This window comes from Aquila chrysaetos, chromosome 5, assembly GCF_900496995.4.
Source record: "Aquila chrysaetos chrysaetos chromosome 5, bAquChr1.4, whole genome shotgun sequence".
Classification (NCBI taxonomy): Eukaryota; Metazoa; Chordata; class Aves; order Accipitriformes; family Accipitridae; genus Aquila; species Aquila chrysaetos.
In genome coordinates this window covers 13,331,722-13,355,473 of record NC_044008.1, presented here as the reverse complement: position 1 = coordinate 13,355,473, position 23,752 = coordinate 13,331,722, and the positions used below count along the sequence as shown (strand labels likewise).

The 23,752-nt window shown below is 39.2% G+C and overlaps 1 protein-coding gene across 17 annotated transcripts in view; it reads right to left on the bottom strand.

Moving 5' to 3' along the window:
- Positions 1-23,752, bottom strand: part of MAGI2 (membrane associated guanylate kinase, WW and PDZ domain containing 2) — a 765,356-nt gene that overhangs the window by 40,354 nt on the left and 701,250 nt on the right. For all 17 annotated transcript variants that reach the window (XM_030013670.1, XM_030013669.1, XM_030013660.2 and 14 more), the window contains 4 exons: positions 11,793-11,978; positions 7,560-7,734; positions 4,433-4,673; positions 2,567-2,710 (listed from right to left, as the gene is read on the bottom strand). In XM_030013670.1, coding sequence (XP_029869530.1) covers positions 2,567-2,710; positions 4,433-4,673; positions 7,560-7,734; positions 11,793-11,978 — 746 coding nt within the window. The remainder of the gene's footprint in view (positions 1-2,566; positions 2,711-4,432; positions 4,674-7,559; positions 7,735-11,792; positions 11,979-23,752) is intronic.

Genomic DNA, 23,752 nt, shown 5'->3' with positions numbered 1-23,752 from the left:
TCTTTTCTTGTCTTGGTGAGTGGGAATAATGGTGGAGTTATATGCATTATTTCTTTCTATAAGCATGACCTGCACCTTGTGTTGCCTACTTCATGTTTTTCTGTAAGGTTTCAGTTAAATCAAAGAAGGCTGTTCAAAAGGAGGAGGAAACAGGAAGCAAAACAATAATGGAGATAAGTAGATCATGAGAAGAACTATTAGCTGGAAAATGCTCCTGATAAGATCCTACCACATAAGCATGGTTTACTACCCCCAGTGCTGAAAGCCTAGGATCAGAGAATCCGATCTTGAAAGATGATGGTATGTGAAGCAAGAAGCACTGAACAGATTTTTGCATATTTTGCTATAGAGATGCATCTGTGAAACAGAGAGATACAGAACTGCAGCAAGCAGGGTGGTGGTCCCAGCCAAGAAATGGGAATGAACCTGCATTATTAACAGCAGATCTACACTTAGGAAAGGAGATATGGGCAAAGAACTCTGCTTCCTTTGCTCATCTTCCTATATACTCTGTTCCTTTCAGCAATTATTATTTTTTGTTTTGTTTTTCTATTTTTGTTTTGAAGAAGCTGTTTCTTGAGCTTCTGCTGTCCATCAGTTACAGGTCACTGGAGATAAAAGTCTTGCAAGTTCCTAACCCATTTGTGATTGTCAGGTTAAAATGGCTGTTAAACAGGAGAATACAACACAAGACTCGGTGACAAGGCTGGAGTGTAATACTGATTCTAAAGAACGACACCTTTAAAGGGGAGAAAAAAACCAGTTACAACTATCTGGCCAGAATAACACTTGGCTGTGTGTTGTGGCCACATCAACAAAAAAGCTCTAAAATAAGTTGTTTTAGAAAATATATTAACATTTTTCTTTATAAGATACAGGACTTTTCCTAATGAAACTGAAAAAAAGCTGTGTATTTGTGCTACACGCTTTTTATATTTACGCTATTCACAGAGTGGTTAGTCTAACTTTATTCTGTGGTACTAGTTTGTTCAAATGATGCACAGAATTTAATAGGTTAGTTTTTTGCCTAATACAGGTTATTATTTGAAAGGAACCCTCTCCAAAGGCATTGTTCTTCTGTTGTTCTGTAGTCTTAGTCATATGTTTCCAAACATGTGATTCCAGAGCTTATCAAAAGCACAGCTTTTCCCCCATCTTTAATCACATGGCTGCTAATGTACATCTTCCTTACGACTTTTCATTAAAGGCAACTGACTATGATAGTGCTACAGTAAAGGAAAGAATGAAAACACACACCAGAGAAGATATTCTTAAGTTAAAGTTCTAGCTGCAGCATGAATTCACCCTTATTTCACACAAAAAATATTGTGGCAGTATTTCTCAGTCACCAGTTGCCTGCCTGCTTGCCCCCCAGCTTCCTCGTCACAGGGATTGCTTATGCCATTGCTCCCTTATGCAAGCTCCCAGTGCCAGGGCTTTGCACTCCATGGTATTGCTGGTGTCTTACTGAATTCTATAATTCTACAAAATGGGCAAGTTAAGAGTGATTCAAAGCATACTAAAACTCCTTAGTTATATACTGAAAGTCTCTGATTGTATATTTAGACCAATGACAATGCTCTTTCAGTATGAAGTCAAACTTGATGAGATTGTTAGGATCGTGAAATAGAATCTGTGTAACAACCATGACAAAATCTGCTATTACTACTGTACAGAACACAATTTCCATTGCCCATCTTTGTCGTTAAATATTGGCTCAACAAGGCTGCACTAATTAGATACATAAACAATTTTTTTAATGTTGAATCTTGGTAGTCTCTTTCATCTATGTTTTCTCCTTCTCCTTTTTGCCTACTCCCTATTCTGCAAGGTATCAGCAACCTTTGATGAGTTTATACGTCCTGTAGCACAACTGGACAGATTAAAACCCTCTCTTTTTGATTGGGTTATTTTTCCTACACAGAACATGTTTTTTTTTTATTATGGAATTTCTTAAGTGAATGCTTTTAGATTTAGTATCTGGATGCAGTGTTATTATGATTTCTACTAGTACAGGACTCAAATGCACTAAGACCTATGCAGACAAACAGTGAAACCTGATCCCTGCAAACAAGATTGAATAATATCAATAAACAAACTTAACAAACACTATGAAGGCAACTTATTAAATTAGTAAAGTAACACAGACCAGGTCTTAGGTTTCATAGTTATCCAGTAAGTGTCACATAGCTATCACTTTGCTCTTGTGATTAGAGGCATAACTGTTAATTATGCTGACATTATTATCAAAGAAACATGAAACTTTTTGTCAGAGATTTTTAAGTTGCTTAGACATGAGTGAAAGCATAAGGAGAAAAATGTACAACACAGTAAAAGCTATTATCAACAAGAAGTAATACATTTATTCTGCAAAGAAACTACACAGACTTACTATATGTTTCAACTAATTTCTTGAACTCCTACAGAACAAGTTTGTATTATGAGAGGTATATGGCATTGGTTCTTCAAAACCTGATCAGAGATGAAAGAAATGCTTTCTCTTTGACCCCATCAGCAAAAATATCTGTAAATGTTGAAAAAAATTGTTACAATGCATTTTACTTACCCTCATCCTTCCATTTCTTATTGCTGGTCCATCTTCTGCTAACCTCAACACATACAAATCCATTTTGTACTCCCTTCCTCCTCGAATACTAAACCCAAAACCTTTGGCTCCTTTCTCCAAATCAACAGTGAAGTAATCAAAGTCCTGTATAGACAAATGCAAAATGAAAGACAATTAACCATATGAATGTCATGGTATACATTCAAGAAAACTTTAAAATACATCTCTTCAAAAGTGCATCTATGCAATTGATATGAGCTAAGGGACCTTCAAAGTATACTTCCGCACTGACAGACTTAGGCCATTTCTGAGAAGAGACTTTAGCAAAATGTAAATGCCTCAGTTTAACCCCCCCCTGAAAGGGTATCTTCCAGCAGTTGCCTGGTGCCAAAAGCTCTCTAGATGGTTTCCATGTTGTTCCTCAATACTTTCACGGCACCTGAGTCTAAGTGTTTATGTCTCTGCAGAAGTGCTGATTTGGCAAGTGAGGTAGCAGGCAGTTCCTGTACAAGCATCATCACAACTAAAAATTAGTAGAAGAGACGCCTCCTAAATTCCCATCAGAACTTAACATGATCAGCAGGCTGGACTGCATGGAGTCACAAAGTACAGCAACTCTCATCTCTTCTGTTAAAACATGTGCCTTGAGGAGGAGGTGCAAAGTAGATTTGAGTTTCACCCTTTCTGCCCTTTCTGTGTCCTGCAGAGACTGAGATTCATCTTTCCAGTTTTTCCTTGGTGGACCCTAACTACCAGCCCCACAGAGGGGTCTGGGTGAGAACTTGCTCTGTTGCTTCTGATCCATTGACAGCCAAAAGTGCAAGCACCGTGGGAGCAGGAGAAAAACAGGAGCAAGGCTGGGTTGTGTAGACCAGTGGTTAGAGAATTAAACAGGAGATGGTGAGAAACAGGCAGTCTAAGCATCTCTCCAGAGGCTAAGAAGCATCTTATAGGGTATGCGCATGAGGATAGGGATTCAGAATTTAGATACTGAAATGTGTAAAATTTTCAGAGGGTTCTCTGGATCCCATTTAAGAATTTGGATATTTTCATTGATATTATGTGTCTGGTTTTGAAAATATGGACATAGAAACCATCTACATATGGTTCCAGCATATAGTGTTCAGAAGTTTACATTCTCTTATTAAATATTTTTCAGACCTCTGGTTTTTTTCTGCCTTTATGTAAGGAGAATGGAGGATTTTTTTGCAAGTCTGAACTTTGGGCTAAATCCTCAAACCTTCACAGCTATCGGTAAATCTTTGTCATCAGCAGAGTCTTGTCCAAGGTAACATAACTCTTCATCTAAGGTTTATTTCTTTGACTTCGTAAGATCATGCCTGATGTCAAAGAAACTAGTTGCACAAGCTAGTTTCTCCTCATCGAGACTATTACCAACAGAAATGTAATTTTATCAGTCAGGATTCACATTTATTTATGTATTTATTTATTCAGATGAGATAAAAATCTTCATTTTCAACAATGCTGTAGAAATGCAGTCTGACCTAAGTACATCCACTGTTCAATGACTGTATTATGTTCCTAGGAATAAAAAAATTCCTCTGCTGATGCAAAGGCAGCTTATTTTAGAGCTTTTATTTTAACTCTCCAGTACCTTAAAAATAGCATCTATTTAACATTATAGTCACACAATTATAAATGTAGTGTTATTCGACAGATCACATAGTTCATTAATATTAATGGTCTTGAAGTAATTAGCTCTACAGAGAAATAGTAACTTAGAGTAAAACCAATACAGGTGCCTTTTTCTTCTATAATGTCATCTTTTTTACCAATTTACATGGTCTCTCCCTACAGACCCTAACGCTTTCTGGTTAGGAGTGCTCTAAGTATTTCCCTTTGTACCTGGGGCTGCCTGTACTCTGACAGAGGGTACTGCCTGGTGTCAGGTGAATGCTGCCTGTAATCTATCAACGGCGGCTGCCTGTAGTCCAGAGGTGGTGGCTGCTGGTAATCCATCACCGGAGGATGCCTGTAGTCCAGTGGAGGCTGTCGGTAGTCCGTTGAGGACTGCCTGTAGTCTGTAAATGGAGGCTGCCGGATATCAGGTTTCACATCCTGCCTGGCTTTTACTTCTGACCTATAACTGAAAACGGCAAAATGACTTAGTTTCAGAAAGTGGCAACACATTAAGAATATGCGTTACATGCAAAATTGAGGAGTGAAAGCAAACTGCCTGACTGCAAAATCGCATAAAACAAATTTTCACAGAGAAGCAAAACTTTCAAGTGTAAATAGGCGAGGCATCCAAAAACAGTGAGCGCTTTTGAAACATGGACATAAGCAATTTTCCCTCAGGTCATACTGTGCAATTTTCCAGCTCGTATCAGTGAGATCAGGATTAGGCTCAAAGGGACAGGAACAGGAAAAGCATCTCGATTCCCGCTTATCTTGCCTACTTGGAAGACGAAACTGCATGTGAAAACACCCACAATACTCACTACAAAATAATGCAGAAAAAAGTGCTTTTTTCCAGAATTAAGATTTCTGTAGAGTAAATGAAACATCAGTGCAGACATTTATAACCCCTCTGTTTCATTGACATAAACTATGATTATTGTGAGGTTCTTAAGGTTAAAAAAGGATACATTCTTTGTATTAGCTGTTATCTTTTTAATGAAAGGTATTCTTTATATAACATCTGTTAATATATAGTGTGGTTTTTTATTATTACACACTCCCTATAATACTATCAGGCTACAAGCCCATCGCAGGTCATATCAGTAGTTATGCACAGAAGTAACACAGGGTGAAAGGAGAACAAATTTGGTTAATGAGGAAGTAATAATAAGTAAAATATCGCTTTAATTGGTAACTGGTTACAGGAAGATGAGTCCTAACATTTCAAAGAAAATGTGACTTTCTGTAGTACAGCAACTAGTTAATTAATTTACTCAAATGGGAAAGAGTGGCTCCCTTACCGCGTGGAAATCAGTGCATAATGGCATTTCACGTTTTATATTTTTTTTGCTATACAGGAAATATACATTTCAAACTCTGCTTTAATAATGGTCTGGAAGTTTTCAGTTGACCAAGTGGCCATGTATGTACACATGCAGATACATGGACACATACAGACTGTGAAAGGGATTTTGAAATGGACTTACTGATTTAAAAAAATTACATTCTGAAACAATGAGAGCATTGGTTTTGATCATGTTAATTTATGTATGAAAAGATAATGCAAAAAAATCTAAACATTTTAAAATGTTTCAGATATGTTTCAAAACTTCATTACTTTATTAGCACAGCTATAGTATCATTATGGCAAATCTTCCTACACACTAGCTTTAATCAGCTGAATGTCTAGCCAGACACAAAAATATCAGAACTATTTCCCTTTGACTTTTATGAGAAGATGAAAATAGCCTGCTGCCACATGTTCTTTTAAAACCTGTACGTGGCATCTATAGCAAGACCTGCATATATACATGCAATCCTGTTACTTTCTTTACTCAGTATCACGATCCTGTAAAAAGAAGACGGAGAACAAACACGCTTACTGTGATACTAAGCCTTATTAATACTGACAATAAAAATAGTAGTTAGTACTCCTAAGAGTTTTAAATATCTTACAGTATTTTGATTTTGATACAGAAACAATGACCATGGCTATATAAACAAGCTGCAATCTGACATAAAATCTAGTGAAAAATGATACTGTATGAACTAGCAATAATGGACCTTTTTCTGGAATAAGAATCCTTAGGCAGGTTCCCAACATATGACCACAGTTGTATCCCAGAAGATGATGCTTTTATTTACAGCTGGAGGCACTGTAATCTTTGCTAAATATGTAAATGGTGACATGACCAATTATAGCTTACGCTTTTCAGTAAAACTATTACAGAATTTCTTTTTGGAACTTTAATTAATATAGTTTAGTGATCCCCTTTGAAAATTCCCAATTCAGCAGACATTTAATACTAACTTATAACTGCACAGAGAGACTTTTGTGAAAACTTTGCATTGGATTTTGTCAGAAACATATGTCTTCTAGGAGGTGATCACTTTTGGAAAAAGTACTGAATGAAATATAACACAAAGAAATTTGCCAAGTGTGAGTAATTGAGAGAAAATAATTTTGGGCAAATGAAAGTGCTACATCTGTTAAGCAAGGAGATTTAGAGGGCATAGTGTCTAAATCACAACTGAACTCAAGTATCTCCAGAAGCAAGAAGTTACAATCCTGTAACCAGCATCTACTGTTTGGGGAAGAGGGTCTTGATGAGGTATGTTGGTTACTGAAGATTAGCATAAAGACAGTCAGTGTAATCAGCCTCATTTAACATGCCAAAAATTAATCCAAAGACTAAATAGTGTTGATTGGAGATCACAGAAAGTTGTATCATCCCACAGCCTGAGTGTGCTTTTTTTATATACAGCTTTTAATACAGCTGGTCACAAAATTTCTGTCCCCCTATAATTTAATTTCCATCACAGATAAATTTGTCAATGCATATGCATAAATTACACACGAGAAATCGGCTGGAAAATGGCACACCATAGATAAAACCTGTTATAAAAATATATCCCTGACTGCAGAAGTCTAACGGACAAAAACCCCACACAAACCACATGTCCGATAATGAAAAAAAAAAGGCCACCTCATGATCAGATACTGATATACCCGTATTTTGTAAGTTGTAGTGATATCAGATAGTATGTTAGCAATGAAATTATTAGCAAGGAATACTGCAGTGTTTAGTTCCTTGGCAAACATATGATCCTGATGGACGTTTGAGGAAGGTGGGCTAGACCCTTGTTCATAATAACTTGTTTCATACCTGAACAAGACTTACAGACCGTTCTGGCATGCACAACTCCTGCTCTGCGAATGCAGTCACGGGACCGTGGCTTGTCAGAGCACCACGAGCGATGGCTCACAGCCACTTAGAAACAGCATGAAGACCCAGCACAAGGGTGTCCCGTGGTCCTCACAGGAGGCAGAGGCTGGAAGAACCACTCTTACCTGTTTTCGTGCCCCTGCAGCTGGAGGGGCTGGGGAGGCGGTGGCTGGGCAACGGGGCTGTGCTGGGCGACGGGGCTCTGCTGCGCCAGGGGACTCTGCTGGGCCATGGGGCTGTGCTGCTGGGCCATGGGGCTCTGCTTCTCCGAGCTGGGGGCCGAGGCTGGGCTGTTCAGCTCTGCGTAATGGGAAGCTGGAGATTAAAGGCCTGTCGCAGCGCGGCGTTTATTAAAGGGCAAAGGTAGACAATAATAATTTTTGGTCACACACTACCTCTGAAAATTTATGCTTTGTCACTTTTACGCTCTGGGGTTATAATTAGATTTTTAAGACATCTGAACCTAATGGTATCCTTTTGATAGTCCGTGGGAATCTGAGATCTTGGTCACTTCTATAACTCCAGTTGACACCTCCGTTACTTAAAACCCAACTGAACAAGGCAAATTGCTTCAGTGTTTCATGTTTTCTTTTAAAGCCTAGAAATACTGATCATAGAATCACAGATTTGTAGAATAGTTTGGGTTGGAAAGGACCTTTAAAGGTCATCTAGTCCAACTCCCCTGCAATGAGCAGGGACATCTTCAACTACATCAGGTTGCTCAGAGCCCGGTCCAGCCAGACTGTGAATGTTTCCAGGGCTGGGGCATCTACCACCTCTCTGGGCAACCTGTTCCAGTGTTTCACCACCCTCATTGTAAAAAATGTCTTCCTTGTATCTAGTCTGAATCTACCCTCTCATATCTAGTCTAAATGTACCCTCTTTCAGTTTAAAACTGTTACCCCTTGTCCTGTTGCAATAGGCCCTGCTAAAAGATTTGTCCCCATCTTTCTTGTAAGCTGCCTTTAAGTACTGCAAGGCCTCAACAAGGTCTCCCCAGAGCCTTCTCTTCTCGAGGCTGAACAACCCCAACTCTCTCAGACTGTCTTCACAGGAGAGGTGCTCCGGCGCCCTGATCATTTTTGTGGCCCTCCTCTGGACCCGCTCCAACAGGTCCATGTTCTTCTTGTGTTGGGGGCCACAGAGCTGGACGCAGTACCCCAAGAGGGGTCTCACCAGAGCGGAGTAGAGGGGGAGAATCACCTCCCTCGACCTGCTGGCCATGCTTCTTCTAATGCAGCCCAGGATATAGTTGGTCTTCTGGGCTGCGAGTGCACGTTGCTTTTCATCCACCAGTACCCCCCAAGTCCTTCTTGGCAGGGTTACTCTCAATCCCTTCATCCCCCACCCTGTATTGATACTGGGGGTTGCCCCGACCCAGGTGCAGGACCTTGCACTTGGCCTTGTCGAACCTCATGACCTTCACATGGGCCCACTTCTTGACGTCGTCCAAGTCCCTCTGGATGGCATCCTCTCCCTCAGGGGTGTCAACCGCACTACTCAGCTTAGTGTTGTCGGCAAACTTGCTGTGGATGCACTCGATCCCACCGTCTATGTCATTGATGAAGATATTAAACAGTGCTGGTCCCAGTACAGACCCCTGAGGACACTGATCTCCATCTGGACATTGAGCCATTGACCACTACCCTCTGGATAAGACCATCCAACCATTTTCTCATCCCCTGAACAGTCCATCCATCAAATCCATATCTCTCCAGTTCAGAGAGAAGGATGTTGTGGGGGACCGTGTCAAAGGCCTTACAGAAGTCCAGACAGATGACATCCGTAGTTCTTCCCTTGTCCACTGACGTAGTCACTCCATCAGAGAAGGTCACTAGGTTGGTCGGGCAGGACTTGCCCTTGGTGAAGCCATGCTGGCTGTCTCGAATCACCTCCCTGTCCTCCATGTGCCTTAGCAAAGCTTCTAGATATTCGAAATACTTTTCATTTTGAGAGAATGAACAATTTTATTGCTTTCACCACTGTTATGGGATGACAGACTGTTGTCACAAAAGCTAAAGCACTGGGGTGCTTGTGTTAGCTCCTGCTGTCTTTGAGATCAACAAGCATTTCCTATCTTTTTTAAATCTTTGGGAACTGTGCACAGTAAACCCAATCTCAATAAATTCTGACTAACCAGCTAAACCCATGTTTTATTTCACTGTATTGTGCCAAATGACCAGGGTTTCACATAGTAACACTGCAGAAAACCAGAATCCTTCTTTCCAAACAACATAAAATTCAAAAAGACAAAGAGGCTGGGGTAGGAAATTTGGCCCTGTGACCTTGTTACAAATAAAGGATGCCAATCTTCCTTCAGGCTTCCCACTGCACTTGGGGGAAGACACATTCGGCACTGAGCTCACATTGAATATATTTCTCCTGACACACTGGCACAGTTATGCTGCTCATCACTTACCTGTTAAGAAGTGTAAATGAGAGAGACTCCACCCACAAGAGGAGAGAGCACTGCAGAAGTAATTGCTCATGCACTATCAACAGCAAAGGTACATGTTATATTTTTTTATTCCTGCTTGCAACAGAATCAGTGAGGCCAGTGTGGCATGGTGCAAAGTATCCAGAATGGACATGCATATGGCTGAGCATCCCTAACAGCAATAACTATGCATGATCCAGATCTTGCCTAGTTTTATATTTGAATCTAGTTTGTATTTTGAATGATTTTATTTTTTATTTTTTTAACATGTAAGTTTGTCCCCTATGACTGCATATTTCTAATGGCTCTCTACTTAATTCATGCTCATAATTATTCTAAAAATTTTGGCTACTTTATTAAAAATCTTTTCAATTTAGACTTAATTGTTAAAAAAGCTTGTATATTTGCACTTAAAACACTCCTCATGCAGGCATAAGCAATACTTGTCTGTGTAATTACTGTGCTTAAGGCTTTAATCACCCATTTTGCATCTGTGACTCTCTTTTGTATAGCAAAGTTTCAGACAGGAAGATTGGGAATGTTGTCCCTCATTTCTACATTACTCTTATAACTATGGATGAACTAGTCAAATCATAAGCTGCTTCTAAAACTGCTTTGCATTTATATGGTATTTTTCACCTGAAAGTACATTACAGAAGTATTAGATTTTTTTCCTAATTTTGTAAGCCGGGAAGCTAATTCATCAGAAGGCAAATGAAGTGTCCAGTGTCACACAGTCACACAGGGAAGCCATGCCTTGGGCACAAATCATTTCTCACCACTAGCACCTGAGAACATCTCGTAGCACTGCATCTCAGATGCACCTCTCCTTGCTTTCTAATTTAAGGTATCCACCCCTAACACTGAACTACTAGCCATTTGCTAATATGAATTAATCTGGATACCAGGGAGGCCTAAATAAGCTGCACGGACTACACGCAGCATCACACTTGTTTGTAGATGTTTGAAAAACTGACCTCCAGTGATTATACAGCAGCTCTTTGGTCTGAATTCTGAACCTGTGTATGTCTGTGGTTTTTCCTTTCACTGCATTCATTTAACAAAGTAGCTAAGTTCCCCCAGCTGCAGTCCATGGCCAGTGTCAGACCATTTCCTTGTCCCATTGCTGGATGCAGCAGCAGAAGGTGAAGGTCATCTAACTGGAGCATGGATAATTAAGCAATTATGTTACTTGCTGTGTGACATTCCTAGCTCTAATGGTATTTGTTGCTGAGATATAAAGCCACAGTCTCATTAATACAGTACAATTCATACACCAGTACGGCACATGCCTAAACTAAAAAAAGCCCTGAAATCAACCCCAAACTCCATGAAACCAACATCAAAAAAGATCTTCACTGATTAGCTGTGGAGTAATGACCAGAATAATGAGTCTGTCCCCTTATCCTCACCCTACAGACGAGACAATTTAGGGTTCAGTTCTTTCTTGCCTTGTGCATTTATAGTGATATACGTGGAGGAAACTATCAAATCTGAGCTCTTCTTATACATCACTTTTTGTCAGAGGTGGCTGAACATGCCTGGTGACAACCAGTGCAGTGTCTTGTGAGTCACTTTGCCAAACTTCGGTTTGGTTTACAGCAGGATATAAGGGAACAATCTCAAAACTCTCTTGTAGGGTGCTCTTCCAAATTCTTCCAAAAGTCATTAACACTGACTCTCCGGTACTCAGCTCTCTCTCAGGTTTCTCCAGATTTGCTTTAAATACCCCTTTCATAACTAGAAACCTCTTCAGGAATTAAGATATTATTCGAGCTGGTTGTAAGGCTGTAATTTTGGTGTGCTGTACATTATAGCCGAGAAGGGGAAACAAAAGATGTTCTTTCAAGCAGTGACATAATTCAAGCTAATTGCAGGCCACTTAAAATTTTCTTCCTGTTTTTAAGGGCCATTGACTTACCCTCCTGAGGAATGATGCGAAGAGTTACACTGAGCCCTGCGTCTTTAATTAGCTTCACAATATCTGCATGAGGCATGTTAATAATAGACTGGCCATTCACAGCTAAGATCCGGTCTCCAACTTTAAGTTTTGCACAGCGATCCGCAGGACTTCCATCAATTATCCGCCCTATTTTATGGGGTACAGCTAGACAAGGAACAATTGTCACAGTTAACATAGGCTGAAACAAGTGGTGATGTTCACAAGCAGAAGAAGATTAGTTCATTTGGAAGAAAGTTCTATATGAATTAAAAACCAGCTTGTGTATAAACATGTAAGAATATAAATTCTTATACAACGTCATTTGCATTAACACAGTACAGATTTCACTAAAGATTTAGAATCCAGATGTGCGTATATACATGGCATACACATATGAAGTCCAAAATCAATTTACGGTTCAGCTGGTTTGCAAACCTGGCACGTAACAAGGTAATAAACACATCAAGAGAACAATAAGGCTTTAAAACAGTGAAGGGGATAAATTTGCACAATAAGTAGTAGTCATAAACTGCCTCCTACTTCCTAGTTTACAGGATTTCTTTATTTGTATGTTGCAATAGGGGCACTACAAACATGATTTATTTTATATACAAATAGATGTTATTACTGAAAATGCTCAGGGTTCACTAAATTGTTCTCCTCCTCCATTCAAATATGTTAATTGATAAATAGAAATCATACTAAAGATTTATTGAGATGTGCAGCTTTCTAATTAGATACATGCCAGCATGAATTTACAGTTAATTATGAGTGTATAGACACATTTACTACATCAAATAGACACCCGCCCCCATTTTCAAAACATTACAGATCAACTCTGCTTCTCCATTTGCTCTTCTCTGTGGTTCTCCACCTTTCTGTGCACTCCATCCATTCTCTTGTTCTGTCTTTTCCCTCATTTTCCACTGAATTTTCTAAATATTACTCTTGATCTTCCTCCCAGTGTTTCTTCCCTATTCTCCTCTGTTTTTTAACTAAATGCATACACTATAGCTGACTCTTCTTTTCTCTCTATCTAGGCTCCCCAAAGAGCATGCTATTTTTCTTTCTCTCTACTACTCATAAATATGCTTATCACAATTAAATTTGACTATATATTATAATAATATCCTAATGGTGTCTGAGTATCCCTCAGCAATCCCACACTTCAGTCTTGGCAAACTTAGCACAAAGCTGCTCTCCCTCACTATCCACCTGCAACTGGTGTTTAAACCCAGTTGTGTTTCTTTTTTTTTTTTTTTTTTAATATTATATCCTTAAAATTCTAATATCTAAAGAGAACTTGGAAAAGGTGAAAGAAAAGATTAATCAAACTTTCTTGGGGAAATATCTAGGCTATTAATGCTCATATAAAACAAAGCTCTAACAGGAGATGTGTTCAGAATACTCCATCACTGCAGAACAAATTTCTCAGGCCTCTGATAAACATTCCCTGAAGGTGATGGTGACAAACACAGATTGCACATCTCATGCAAAGTCACAATACACATACCTCAAAGTGACTTTTGTTTCTAGTATGGATACAAGTGTTGTTACAGTGTTAAAAATTAATTTTCTGAGAACTATAAATATAAGTGGGTACTTTGAAGTGCAAGCCATAATCAGACTGCATGCTTCTTCACCACTACAGTTCAAGCAAGAATATAAATTAAATGATGGCTTTAGTAATATGGACACAACTAGTGTACTTCAGAAATGTCTTGCTGCTTAGGAAATAAGCACCTAATTTATGTTACAATGTCTAAACCTTTATATACTAAATACGAACAGCTACACTTTGTACAAAACTTGCATTTATTTTGTCCTTGATGCAGATGTATAACTGCCATGCATGCATATCAGTAAGTAAACCCGTAAAAGAGTAACTTGAAACTGAAACAGTTTACATCCACACAAAGCCTTTTGCATCAAATCAATTCTTAAAACATCACCAAGAATCATTTAAGCTAAGACTAAAACGTGCCTGTCTCTGGTACATGTAATAAATGATCTGTCTGAAGTTACCATGCCTGTACCACACATCAGTAGATATCTGAAAATGAGACTGTCTTATATGAAAGAGCAAGAAATTTAGTAGGAAGAAAGAAGGGAAAGTATGATGGCCAAGATGCCATAGTTAAAATTCCCATGCTTGCCATTTCTAACCCTAAAGAAGATGTTTTTGCTAGTCTAAATAATTAAGACATCATTTCAGTAGTGAGGGGGGTGGGTGAGAAATCCTATTAATCTGCCAGAATAATTTTTGTTGGATTTCTTGCACCTGACAAGTGAATAGAGCAGGTGTCCGATTCTGCTCCAGATCCTGAGAAAAGGGAAGGGAGGGAGAAAGAGGAGGAACTTCGTATTCATTTTTTCTTCCTCTTAAGCCTAATGGCATTTACCTTCCTGATAAAGGTATCTATCTACTCTAAATGTTTTGGTATCGCTGCACTCCCTTCATGCTGCTGTGCCATGAAATGATCAAAAGTGGGCGACCTTCAGAACAAAGCTTGTGTCTGTCAGGGTACCTTTTCTACTGCACTTTGGTTTTTGAGGATTAAATGCTCCTCTTCGGAGGTTGTACTGGTGCAATGTGTTGTCATATGATCCTGCTGCAGGGTGGGGTGTAGAAAGCTTTTGCAGAAGGAACCTGAATCTCTATCAGATTCTGCAAAGGAGACCACCAGTATGCTATAACAGGGTTTTATGGGCAAATCCAGTGAATTGCTAATGAACTCACAGCCATTCAGCAGAAGCTGGTTTCTGTGCATTTCCAGATAGTATGAGGAGAAGTTTGTCTCCTGGCTCCTTCTCTCCCAGTAATATCCCAAGGTGTTTCTCATCTCTGCTTGGTCTCCCCAGTGGAGCTATGCCTGAGTCTCCTCCTAAGCCACAATATCCTGGCCACCATGGTCCCTGCTGCTGCCCTGGGAGGGGAGGATTTATTTAAGGATTTATTTACAAGCATGGGTGCTTCTAAGGGATGCAGGTTATCTGACGTGCAGGTTGTTCATGAAAATATGCACATGTTAGAATATGTTAGAAAACTTTTAATTTTTAAGAGCCTTTGGTCTGAAATACTTACTATGAAGCGATAAGAAGGAGCTACTCTCATAGGGGATTAATTACGTAAAAGCTAAGGAACAAAGGTAGAAATGAACTGTGAAATTCCAAAAATGGAGAATTTTTATCATTCACAATGGTCACATCTAAAACAGGCATGGAAGAGCTGTGAAACTGTCAGTACTGAGTGGGTTGACTGAAGTGGCAGACAAGATCTCACGAAAAGAAACGCAAGATGATGCACATGGGAAAAAAATAACCCTGTCTGAGCTTAAGCAGAGATGAGCCCTAAATTAATTATTACCACTCAAGAGATCTTGAAATAAGTGTGCCTACTTCTCTAAAAACATAAACTGAGTAAAACAGTAAATAGAATTTTAAGAGTTAGAAAAAGAATAGCAAATGAAACAAACTATTGCTAGTTACTACTGTGCACCTAAAGTCTGAATATTGCTGATAGTTTCAGTACCCTCATCTCAAAAATCATAGCACTAAACTAGCAAAGATTCAGACAAAGACAACATGGCAGTGAGAAGCAGAAGACAGCCTCTGCTCAAAGGAGCAGTCAGTCCATGAACTCGCTATATGCAGCTTGGAGAAGAGAAGGTGGGGCAACCTTCTGGAGGGCCAGAAGAATGAAAGGATTCAAAAAAGGGATTAGACAAATTCACAGGGGTGGAGCCACTGCTGATTAAATCAGAAAGTCCCAGTTGTGAAAGCTGAGGAGATGCCTGGGGAAGGTCCCCGTCTGCTGTACGTGCTGTCCTCTCTGCCACGGGTCATGGCCAGGGACAGCGCGGGGCTGCGGGGCTCTTTGGTCTCTCCCAGCATCACAGGTCTCTTCTTGGGAAAAAACCTTCCATGTTTGGCATTTAATTAGGGCTTTGTCAACACATCATCTTTTTTCTTAAATTGCATCTTCAGTGCTTTATTTTTATCTAAGCAGAGTATTTATTAATGTAACCTTTTAAAGGAAGTCCCAGATCACTTGACTGGTGGTAAATAATTCCACTCGCCCTTAAAAATGTTTGCTAATCTATTCACACCTCTTTTAAAATTTCACCACAAGCTGTTCTCCAAACATGTACATTTTGAACAGTGGCAGCACGTGCCTGGATTAGACTCTGCAGAGAATTTGATCCACTTATTTCAAAACACTGAGTTACCTGAGCAGCATTTAATATTAGCAGGCTATACAGAAACACTTGGATTTGTGGCTTTTTCTTCAAGAATCTCACTATTCACATTAAGAGTGAGCACAGAAAACAAGCTGCCCCTTTGCAGGACAATTCATTTCTTAATTCTCTCAGACTACACAATGGATGAGGCTGCAAGGGAAAAATAGTATGGTAAGCAGGGATTTATACAGATTTTTTAAACTGTTGAATATATGGGAAAGTAGTGAGAAACAGTTTATATTTATATAAAACACACAATCCTTCAAAATAGACATATAAGATTTTTTTTCTCTAATACTATCAAGTCATCCAAAATGTGATACTCAAGAGTGATATATATATGGATATCTACCTTAAGAAAAAATAAATCCTTCCAAGGCAGAAGTCATAATCCTAGATCCCCCAAAAATCTAGCAGAGAACAGCAATGGCACAGAAGCATTTCCTAACAACAGATCTTATGATGGGATCTAACTTTTCTGCAGTATGTTTTTTTAAAAAATTTGTGACTTCAGGAAGATTTGAATCCTGAGAGCACCAGAGCTTCTAAGATGTTTGAAGCCATCAATGTCTCCCCCTAAAGCTCCCTCAGATATTTACAGCATTTGTGTCAGGAACAGAAACTGACCCAGTGCTGGCACTTAGCAGCTGATGTTTTCCCAGAAGGGAGTTAACTGTGCAATGATCAGCTCTAAGCTCATTATCAAAAGAGAATTTAAATTAAAAAATTAAGAGACAACATGATGTAAAAGAAATCTTTGCATTTAGAAAGTGGATAAGGTCTGATTTCAGAAACTTACTGATAACTACAAATTCACAATTTTCTCTATATTAATATTTTATTTGATAAAATCACCCACTTTTGCTCTCCATCATCCAAATTAAGATCCTTCCCATACCTTCATGTCATAGAAAAGAAAGAGTAAATTCTGTGGTGTTACACCTGAGGGTCCTTATGCTTGGGTCAGCTGTACACAACAGCCACGGCTGTTGCTAAATATAGATACTGCTTCTAACACTGTGTATATCTAATCAGCCTCTTGCTTTTTGGAAATTAAAATGATTTCTCCTTACTTGGGAGTCCCATGTGCTAGAAATAGCTGATTCTAATAAGATGTTATCAACAAATAATGCTTTTCTGGTTTACATCAAGATTTTTTTTTTTACATCTATTCAGTACTTCTAGATGTAACTGTTGAGACTGTTTTTTGGTAGAAAGCAACTTTCCTGTTTTTCCCCTATATAGAAGCTAAATGTCAAAAATGACCAGTCAAGGGGAAAAAAATCGAACCTCTACTTTATCTATTAAACCCTCTGGCAGATAAATTCTTGCAATCTTTTCTAATGTTAACGGATATAGATAGTAAACCAAGCAAATGAACTTTCCTGAGCCAGCTGTCCTTTTCAATGTTATACAGCTGATCACATGAATACTTATTGTATCCTCAATTCTCAAAAGGTACAAGATTTTTCATTCAACCCGCAGGCTCCAACATATCAGATTTTAATTGGGAGAATATATTAAATGTAAACATCTGTAATTTCTTTGTTACTGAATAATCTAAAATTTGGGAAGCTTGAGTACAGTGGACTTTCTATCAGGGCTAATATTAGAATCAAGATAAAATATTTTCCTGAAATTGATGGGCTATTTTATGTGATACTTATTTGGAAAATAGAAACCTGTGGCATGCTGCAGTTGCAGATGACAATAATCCCTTTTGTTTGTAAGGTTAATGAACCTATCAGTTGAAACATCCCATTGTGTGCTGATATGGAGCATATTTACTTGCATAGCACAGGCATAAGAAGCTAGGTGGGAAGGAGTGCACGTACCTTAGAAATCTGAAGATCTAAGAAAAAATTAATGGAACTTAGGTACTTTAATTCAGACCTCTCATGAAAGCAAAATGGGCCCTGTAGAATCATTAGAAAAACCTTGATTCCCTACCCAGGTTTGTGCTATGAAAACTCTCTGAGTTTGTTCTTTGAGAACACAAGAGCAGCACCACCAGGTCCAAATGACCTACTCGGGAACATGCTGGAAGACAGAAGTCATCTAGAGAGGGGACTGATGTGGTCAAGATCATGCTTTCTTCTCCAAAAAATATCAAATAGCCAACTGAGTATTTCATGCCTGCAAACTGCAGTAACGTATTTTCAGTGATATTAAAAATCTCTTTCACTTCTTTAAGTTATTTCACTATTATTAATTGCATATATTGATTTGAAAAACTGAATCATGTAACAATTTCATTAAGCTCCAAATTACACTGTCAGTTAAACAAGCTTAGAAAGTGTGTTTTGTAGCTGAAGAAGCAGAATAAGAGCTCAAACCTGAATATCAAAGCTAAGTAGAAATGAGAAACCAGATTCTTTGCCCACAAGTCGCAGCTATCTTCCACAGGGGACTCATGCTGCAGGTGGGTTTTCACTGCTCTGTTCCAAAGATCTCCAAGGTGGTGTAGACATCCTAATTTCCAAAGCTCTGTTTTCTTTAGAATTTGCAGATCGGTCACAGAAAATTGTGTCCCCAGGCACCAGGAAGACGCATGGGTGAAATTGCAGCACAAATAACTCTCTCAGAGCACACAGTTGTCATAGATCAATAAGCTGTTTTTTATCTCTAAACTGCAAGGAGTTCAAAGAAACTCTGGGGCTGAATGGGACTTATTTCAGAACGCTGTTTTCTGCAGTCAGCAGAGGCTTATCTTGGATTTACGGTTTTTAGTTAAGACTGCATGTTTTGAGAAATGAGAGAAACTTCTTTCATTAGACTTTGTTTTATCATGTTTTGAAAATACAGCAGTCATTGGCATATGCAGTGTAGGGGCAAATTAAATCTACAACTCTTTTGCTAAACAGGAGGAAGATCATAACAAGTATGCACAGTTGTCTGCCTTTAATTTTTTAAAAATTATTTATTGATTATGCCTGTATTTTCAGTTTGTTTACACTTTATAACTGTGCTAATTGACATTACCTGCTACAGTATAATTCATGGAAATATTGTCAATTTTCCAATTTCACTGGGAGTTGCCAGTTAGCGAGATCTATTTACAACACATGGTTTCTTTCTACAGAAGTTAGAATGTTAAGAGATTTACAGGGTATCAGAAGTTCTTCTCCTAGAGGAAGTTGCATCCCAAACACATGAAGTAAAAGCAGCAGGAAGATATGAAGGAGGCAGGGACAAGCGTACTTCATAAAGCTCTCGGACAAATTCATCCAGAAATCTCCTTTTGGCCATTTCCAGCTGGCTGCAAGTGCTTTTCCATGGGGTGCAGATAGTGAACTTATCTTGATACCCTAAGAAGCTCCACAAGAATGGGGTTTTACCACAGAGGACACACACAATTGAGTATTATCCTAAATGTAATGCAAGGGGTAGATTAATTAATTCGGTTTCAGTATTTTAGCTGTAACGTGACACAGTACTGTTGTGTCAGGCAATGGCACCTCAGGCACAGCTGCACGTCCACAGCCTCATGTGTTGCTGCAGGATGCTGGGGACTCGGAGGGCACAGCCCCAGGAGGAACCCTTCCTCCCAGAACCACATGTGCTGCAAGTATTTTTACTGGGGGAAGCTTGAAGATATTCCTCAGGACAGGACTTCAGAGATGGGTTGTAGTTTGGTCAGTTTAGCCACTTAACTCTGCCACTTAACCAGGGCATCTAAAAGATGTTTGTAATTTGGTGGGCAAAGGCAGTTGCCTGGGAAGACCTCCACAGAGCTGTGAGGTTCAGTCAGTCCAGATCCACCCCAAACTAAAAGTGTAAAACTAGAGTTAGCTTTCAAGCATTCAGCTGGGACCGTGACCCTGAGTCCTCTAAAGAAATCCCACTGGAGATGAGAAAATTTTGATAAACTATGTGTAGCCTGCATAGCAAAAGAAAGCACAGAGTAAGGTCAAATTTAGGTGGCCTGTCTGGAGAAGGGACAAGAGCCAAAGCACCTTTAATGTTGGGATGGGGTCTGGGCGAAACCATGATAATATGTTTTAGGGGTAGTAGAAGTTAATCCTTTCATTAGGAACAGGTCAGCAGCCTGGCCAAGTGTATTTTTTTTTTTTTTTTAATCTCTTAGCACTCTAAGATCCTCTGTGCTCTCCACTAGCAAAAATGACTTGCTTCTGGATGTACCACTCAAACACAGTTCTTTATTTATTCACTTTATCTCCTTTTACTGATATAATTTTGAAGCGTGGCTGACCTTGTCTATGCCCCTGCTTTGCCCTGTGAAGTCTCTTTGTTCAATCCTTGTCATTCTGATCTGCCCCACATCAGAACTGTAGTCTGGTGCAAGAAAATCCCCTGTGCTAGATTAGAGAACATCCCAAGCAATGCTTTGACAAAGGGGAGACAAAATTTCTACCATTATAGAATGCAGGAAAAGACATGTGCCACAAGAATTGGATGTTTAAGCAAGTACCAGTAAGTAAAAATTACATCCAGATCGAAAGGCTGGCTCCAAACTACTTAACAGTAATTTATTAAAATGACAGCTACTACAGTGCTGCCTATCACAAAATGTGAAAAAATATTCTATTCCCTAATTATGGCTGTAGTCTGCCCTCACTCTGTGCCTGTATGAAGAGTAAAAAAACGCACTTAGGTTTTTGAAAATTTCTGCAAGGTAAAGGCAGGTCTGTAAATCAACAGTAATAACAAATCCCTTGAAAAGCATATCAAGAAAAAAGTTGACCAAGACTTTAAGCCTCTTGGAACAAGAATGACAGCCTTAATTCTGGGAGCTCCTGAGACTTTCGTGGCTCTTTTCCAGGTCAGAGGGACACGAAGCACTCCTAATAGGCTACATGGGACCACCGTAGTGCACATCCCATCAGAGGGTGGGAAAGGGATACGAGACTCAACTGGAGCACTGCTACTCTGACTTCATGGGGTGATCCTACAGCTTCACAGCCAGAGCTAGTTTTAAGTCGCCTGGCAAACAGAGGGTGAGCTTTTGTGTAACCCCTTGAGCTTTAGGCCAACTGCAAAGCAGAAAACCCATGAACCTGCAGCTCTGAGCCTAGTAGCAACTCTGTTAGAGTGACTACCTCAATTTTAAGAGTGCTTGAAGCACAAGCACCTAGTGACACAAGGTTCACGCTCCTGTACTCAGCAAGAGCTGTTGTAATTTGTTGGATTGTAAAACATAGTTTATGAGTGTGATTTCAAGAACAAGGAAAATACTTTCAGTGCACGATTAATTGCCTTCTTGAGTAAAAGTGATGATGATACTTACAGTTCCAAGTCCTCAAGTCTTTTGCTTTTACAAGAAAGTAGAGAAGGGAATATAGTTATCAAAATAAACATTCTTGAATCAAAGGAACTCTTCTTCACTTTGCCCTGAGGATGCTCCCAGTGAGACAACTTCTTAGGCTATGTTATTCCTAGTAGTGTCTGGCACAACAAGATATTCCCTTTTCTGACCTATTTTGTCCATTTTGATTCTTTCAGAGTTCCTTTGCAATTACAATGTTAACATTTAACTGCATATGTTTAGGGTATGTCTGCACAGCATCAGTCTGTGCTACATGTGGATACATGAGCTGGCAACAAGCGCACTGGCTCCGAAACCAGAAACACTGGAACTATAGTACAACATTTCACCAAATCAACATACTACTGCTATGAGAAGTGACTACCAAGGTGCTTGACATGGTGCCATGCAGATACTGAGGTAAGCTATATTTTGGACATTACACCTCCTATATCCGGTTGATACTTTCCTACTGTTAATACGCTCTCTACCCCGATTGTGCATTTTAATCAAAGGATTTCAGGTTATTTCAAGCTGGAAGGGACCTCAGGAAGTCTTAGTGGCTGCTGCTGAAGTTTTTCTGTTCTGTCTTCTACCAAAGGGCCCAAAACATGGATGCTGTATTCTAGGCAGGTCCTACTGAGTACTGAGTAAAGGGGGATAATAAGTCCCCCTCAATCTACTGGCTATGCTCCTGTTAATACAGCTCAAATTACTTCACCCAAATAATTATTAAGTAAAGAAAATGAACCTCCCTTAAACTACAAATAGTCAATGATTTTTAGACTGTTTTTATTACTGATGACAGATTATGTCATTTTCAGCTTATTTTTTCTGCTACAGTTTTGGAACAGAATTCACATATAAAGCCTATTTTCTCCTCTGTTCTGTCACTGTCTGCAGCAAATGTCATTTTTTGGTTCATTGCTGTTCTCCTAAACTTAGGATTTGGGTACTCTTTGGGATCACTGAATTTCAATGCAGTTATTATTTGAATAAATTCACATTTCACTTCCACAACAGACTGCCATTTTCCTTTACTACTGGAGATGCTCAGCTGAGGTTCAACAGTGGCTACCTGTAGTTGCTCAGGGAGAAAGAAAAGTACCACAAGGACCTGTTGGAGGGTAGGAGGCAAAGCAGAGTCTTGAACCTGGGTCTAGTCTCTTCAGCAGAATACTCCAGTCACAGAACTTTTGGTTGCTTGGGCATTTTCTCTTTCTCTTCCTCTCCTCTTTCCCTCTCCATCTCCCCCAACCACAAACCCTATCTGTGAAATAATTTTATTGAAAAATTCATGACGGACTTAAGTGATTAATATGTATGTATCTCAATGTCCTCTATGGATTTTTTTTTTCCTGTCTGATCTTCTGCAAAGAACTTCCAGTTGGCTATTATATTCAATAAAATGAAAACTAGAGCCCCAAGAGGCTAATTATCCACGGTTTTGTTACAATATTAATTCTGGCAATCATGGAATTTTAAAATTCAGCTGAGGTAATATGAAAAGCAACTCTTTTATTAACTGCATGATCATGAAATACTGAAAAGAAGTTTTCTGAAATCATTTGCTATTGTGAGATATGGCTTTCCCAGTACTTTCTTAGTTGCTTTTCTGTTATGAATTTAGAAGTTTGGCCCTAAGAGTTGAAATTGTGATTTTATTTCCTCAGGAACCACTTTTGGGCAAAAGAACAGTTCGTTCAAACCATGTTTTGAATGCAGGGAAAGGACTGCACTAGGCTGCAACTTGCAAAATGATAAATGTTTTCACTTGTCTTGGTTTTTCAGCAGTGATTAGTATTCACAATTTCAGACGGATTTGGTGGGAGATGTGGATGTCTCTCAACAAAAAGCCTTTTATGGTTCCTCCTTCCAATGGGCTCAGCTCTCAGTTGGTTAAATGCCATTTGAAACACCCAAATGTTGGTGTTAGTAGCAGCTGCCACTACCAAAGGGTGTGAGTCTTCTGCAGGTCCCATGTCACATTTGTCTGACCACTCCTTAGATGTACCCAGGACATCTCAAATGGCACCAGATGCCTATATAAAGCAATAAAGTTGAGCCCCAGCAAATATTAGTTTTCTGGACAGAAAGTGAGCTATAATTATTAAGGGCAGATCCTGCCACTATATACATCATCTCCGTGTACTGGGTTGTAACTTTTATACTATCTTTACTCCAGCCAGTTAAAAAATCAACCTCTCTACACCTGTGTCTAACCAGTTTTCTCATTTTCCAGTTGCTGCTGCAGTGCCCTATCTAGACAGCTGCTGTCATAAGGTTTGCTGTGATCTAAGCTTTTATTTCAACTTCCTGAACTTCATCTTGATCAAAAAAAAAAAAAAAAAAAAGTATAATTCAGTTGTGTGTGTGGGAATCATTTATTCACATAACCCTATTGCTTACCTGCAGGGTGTCTCTTTGGGATA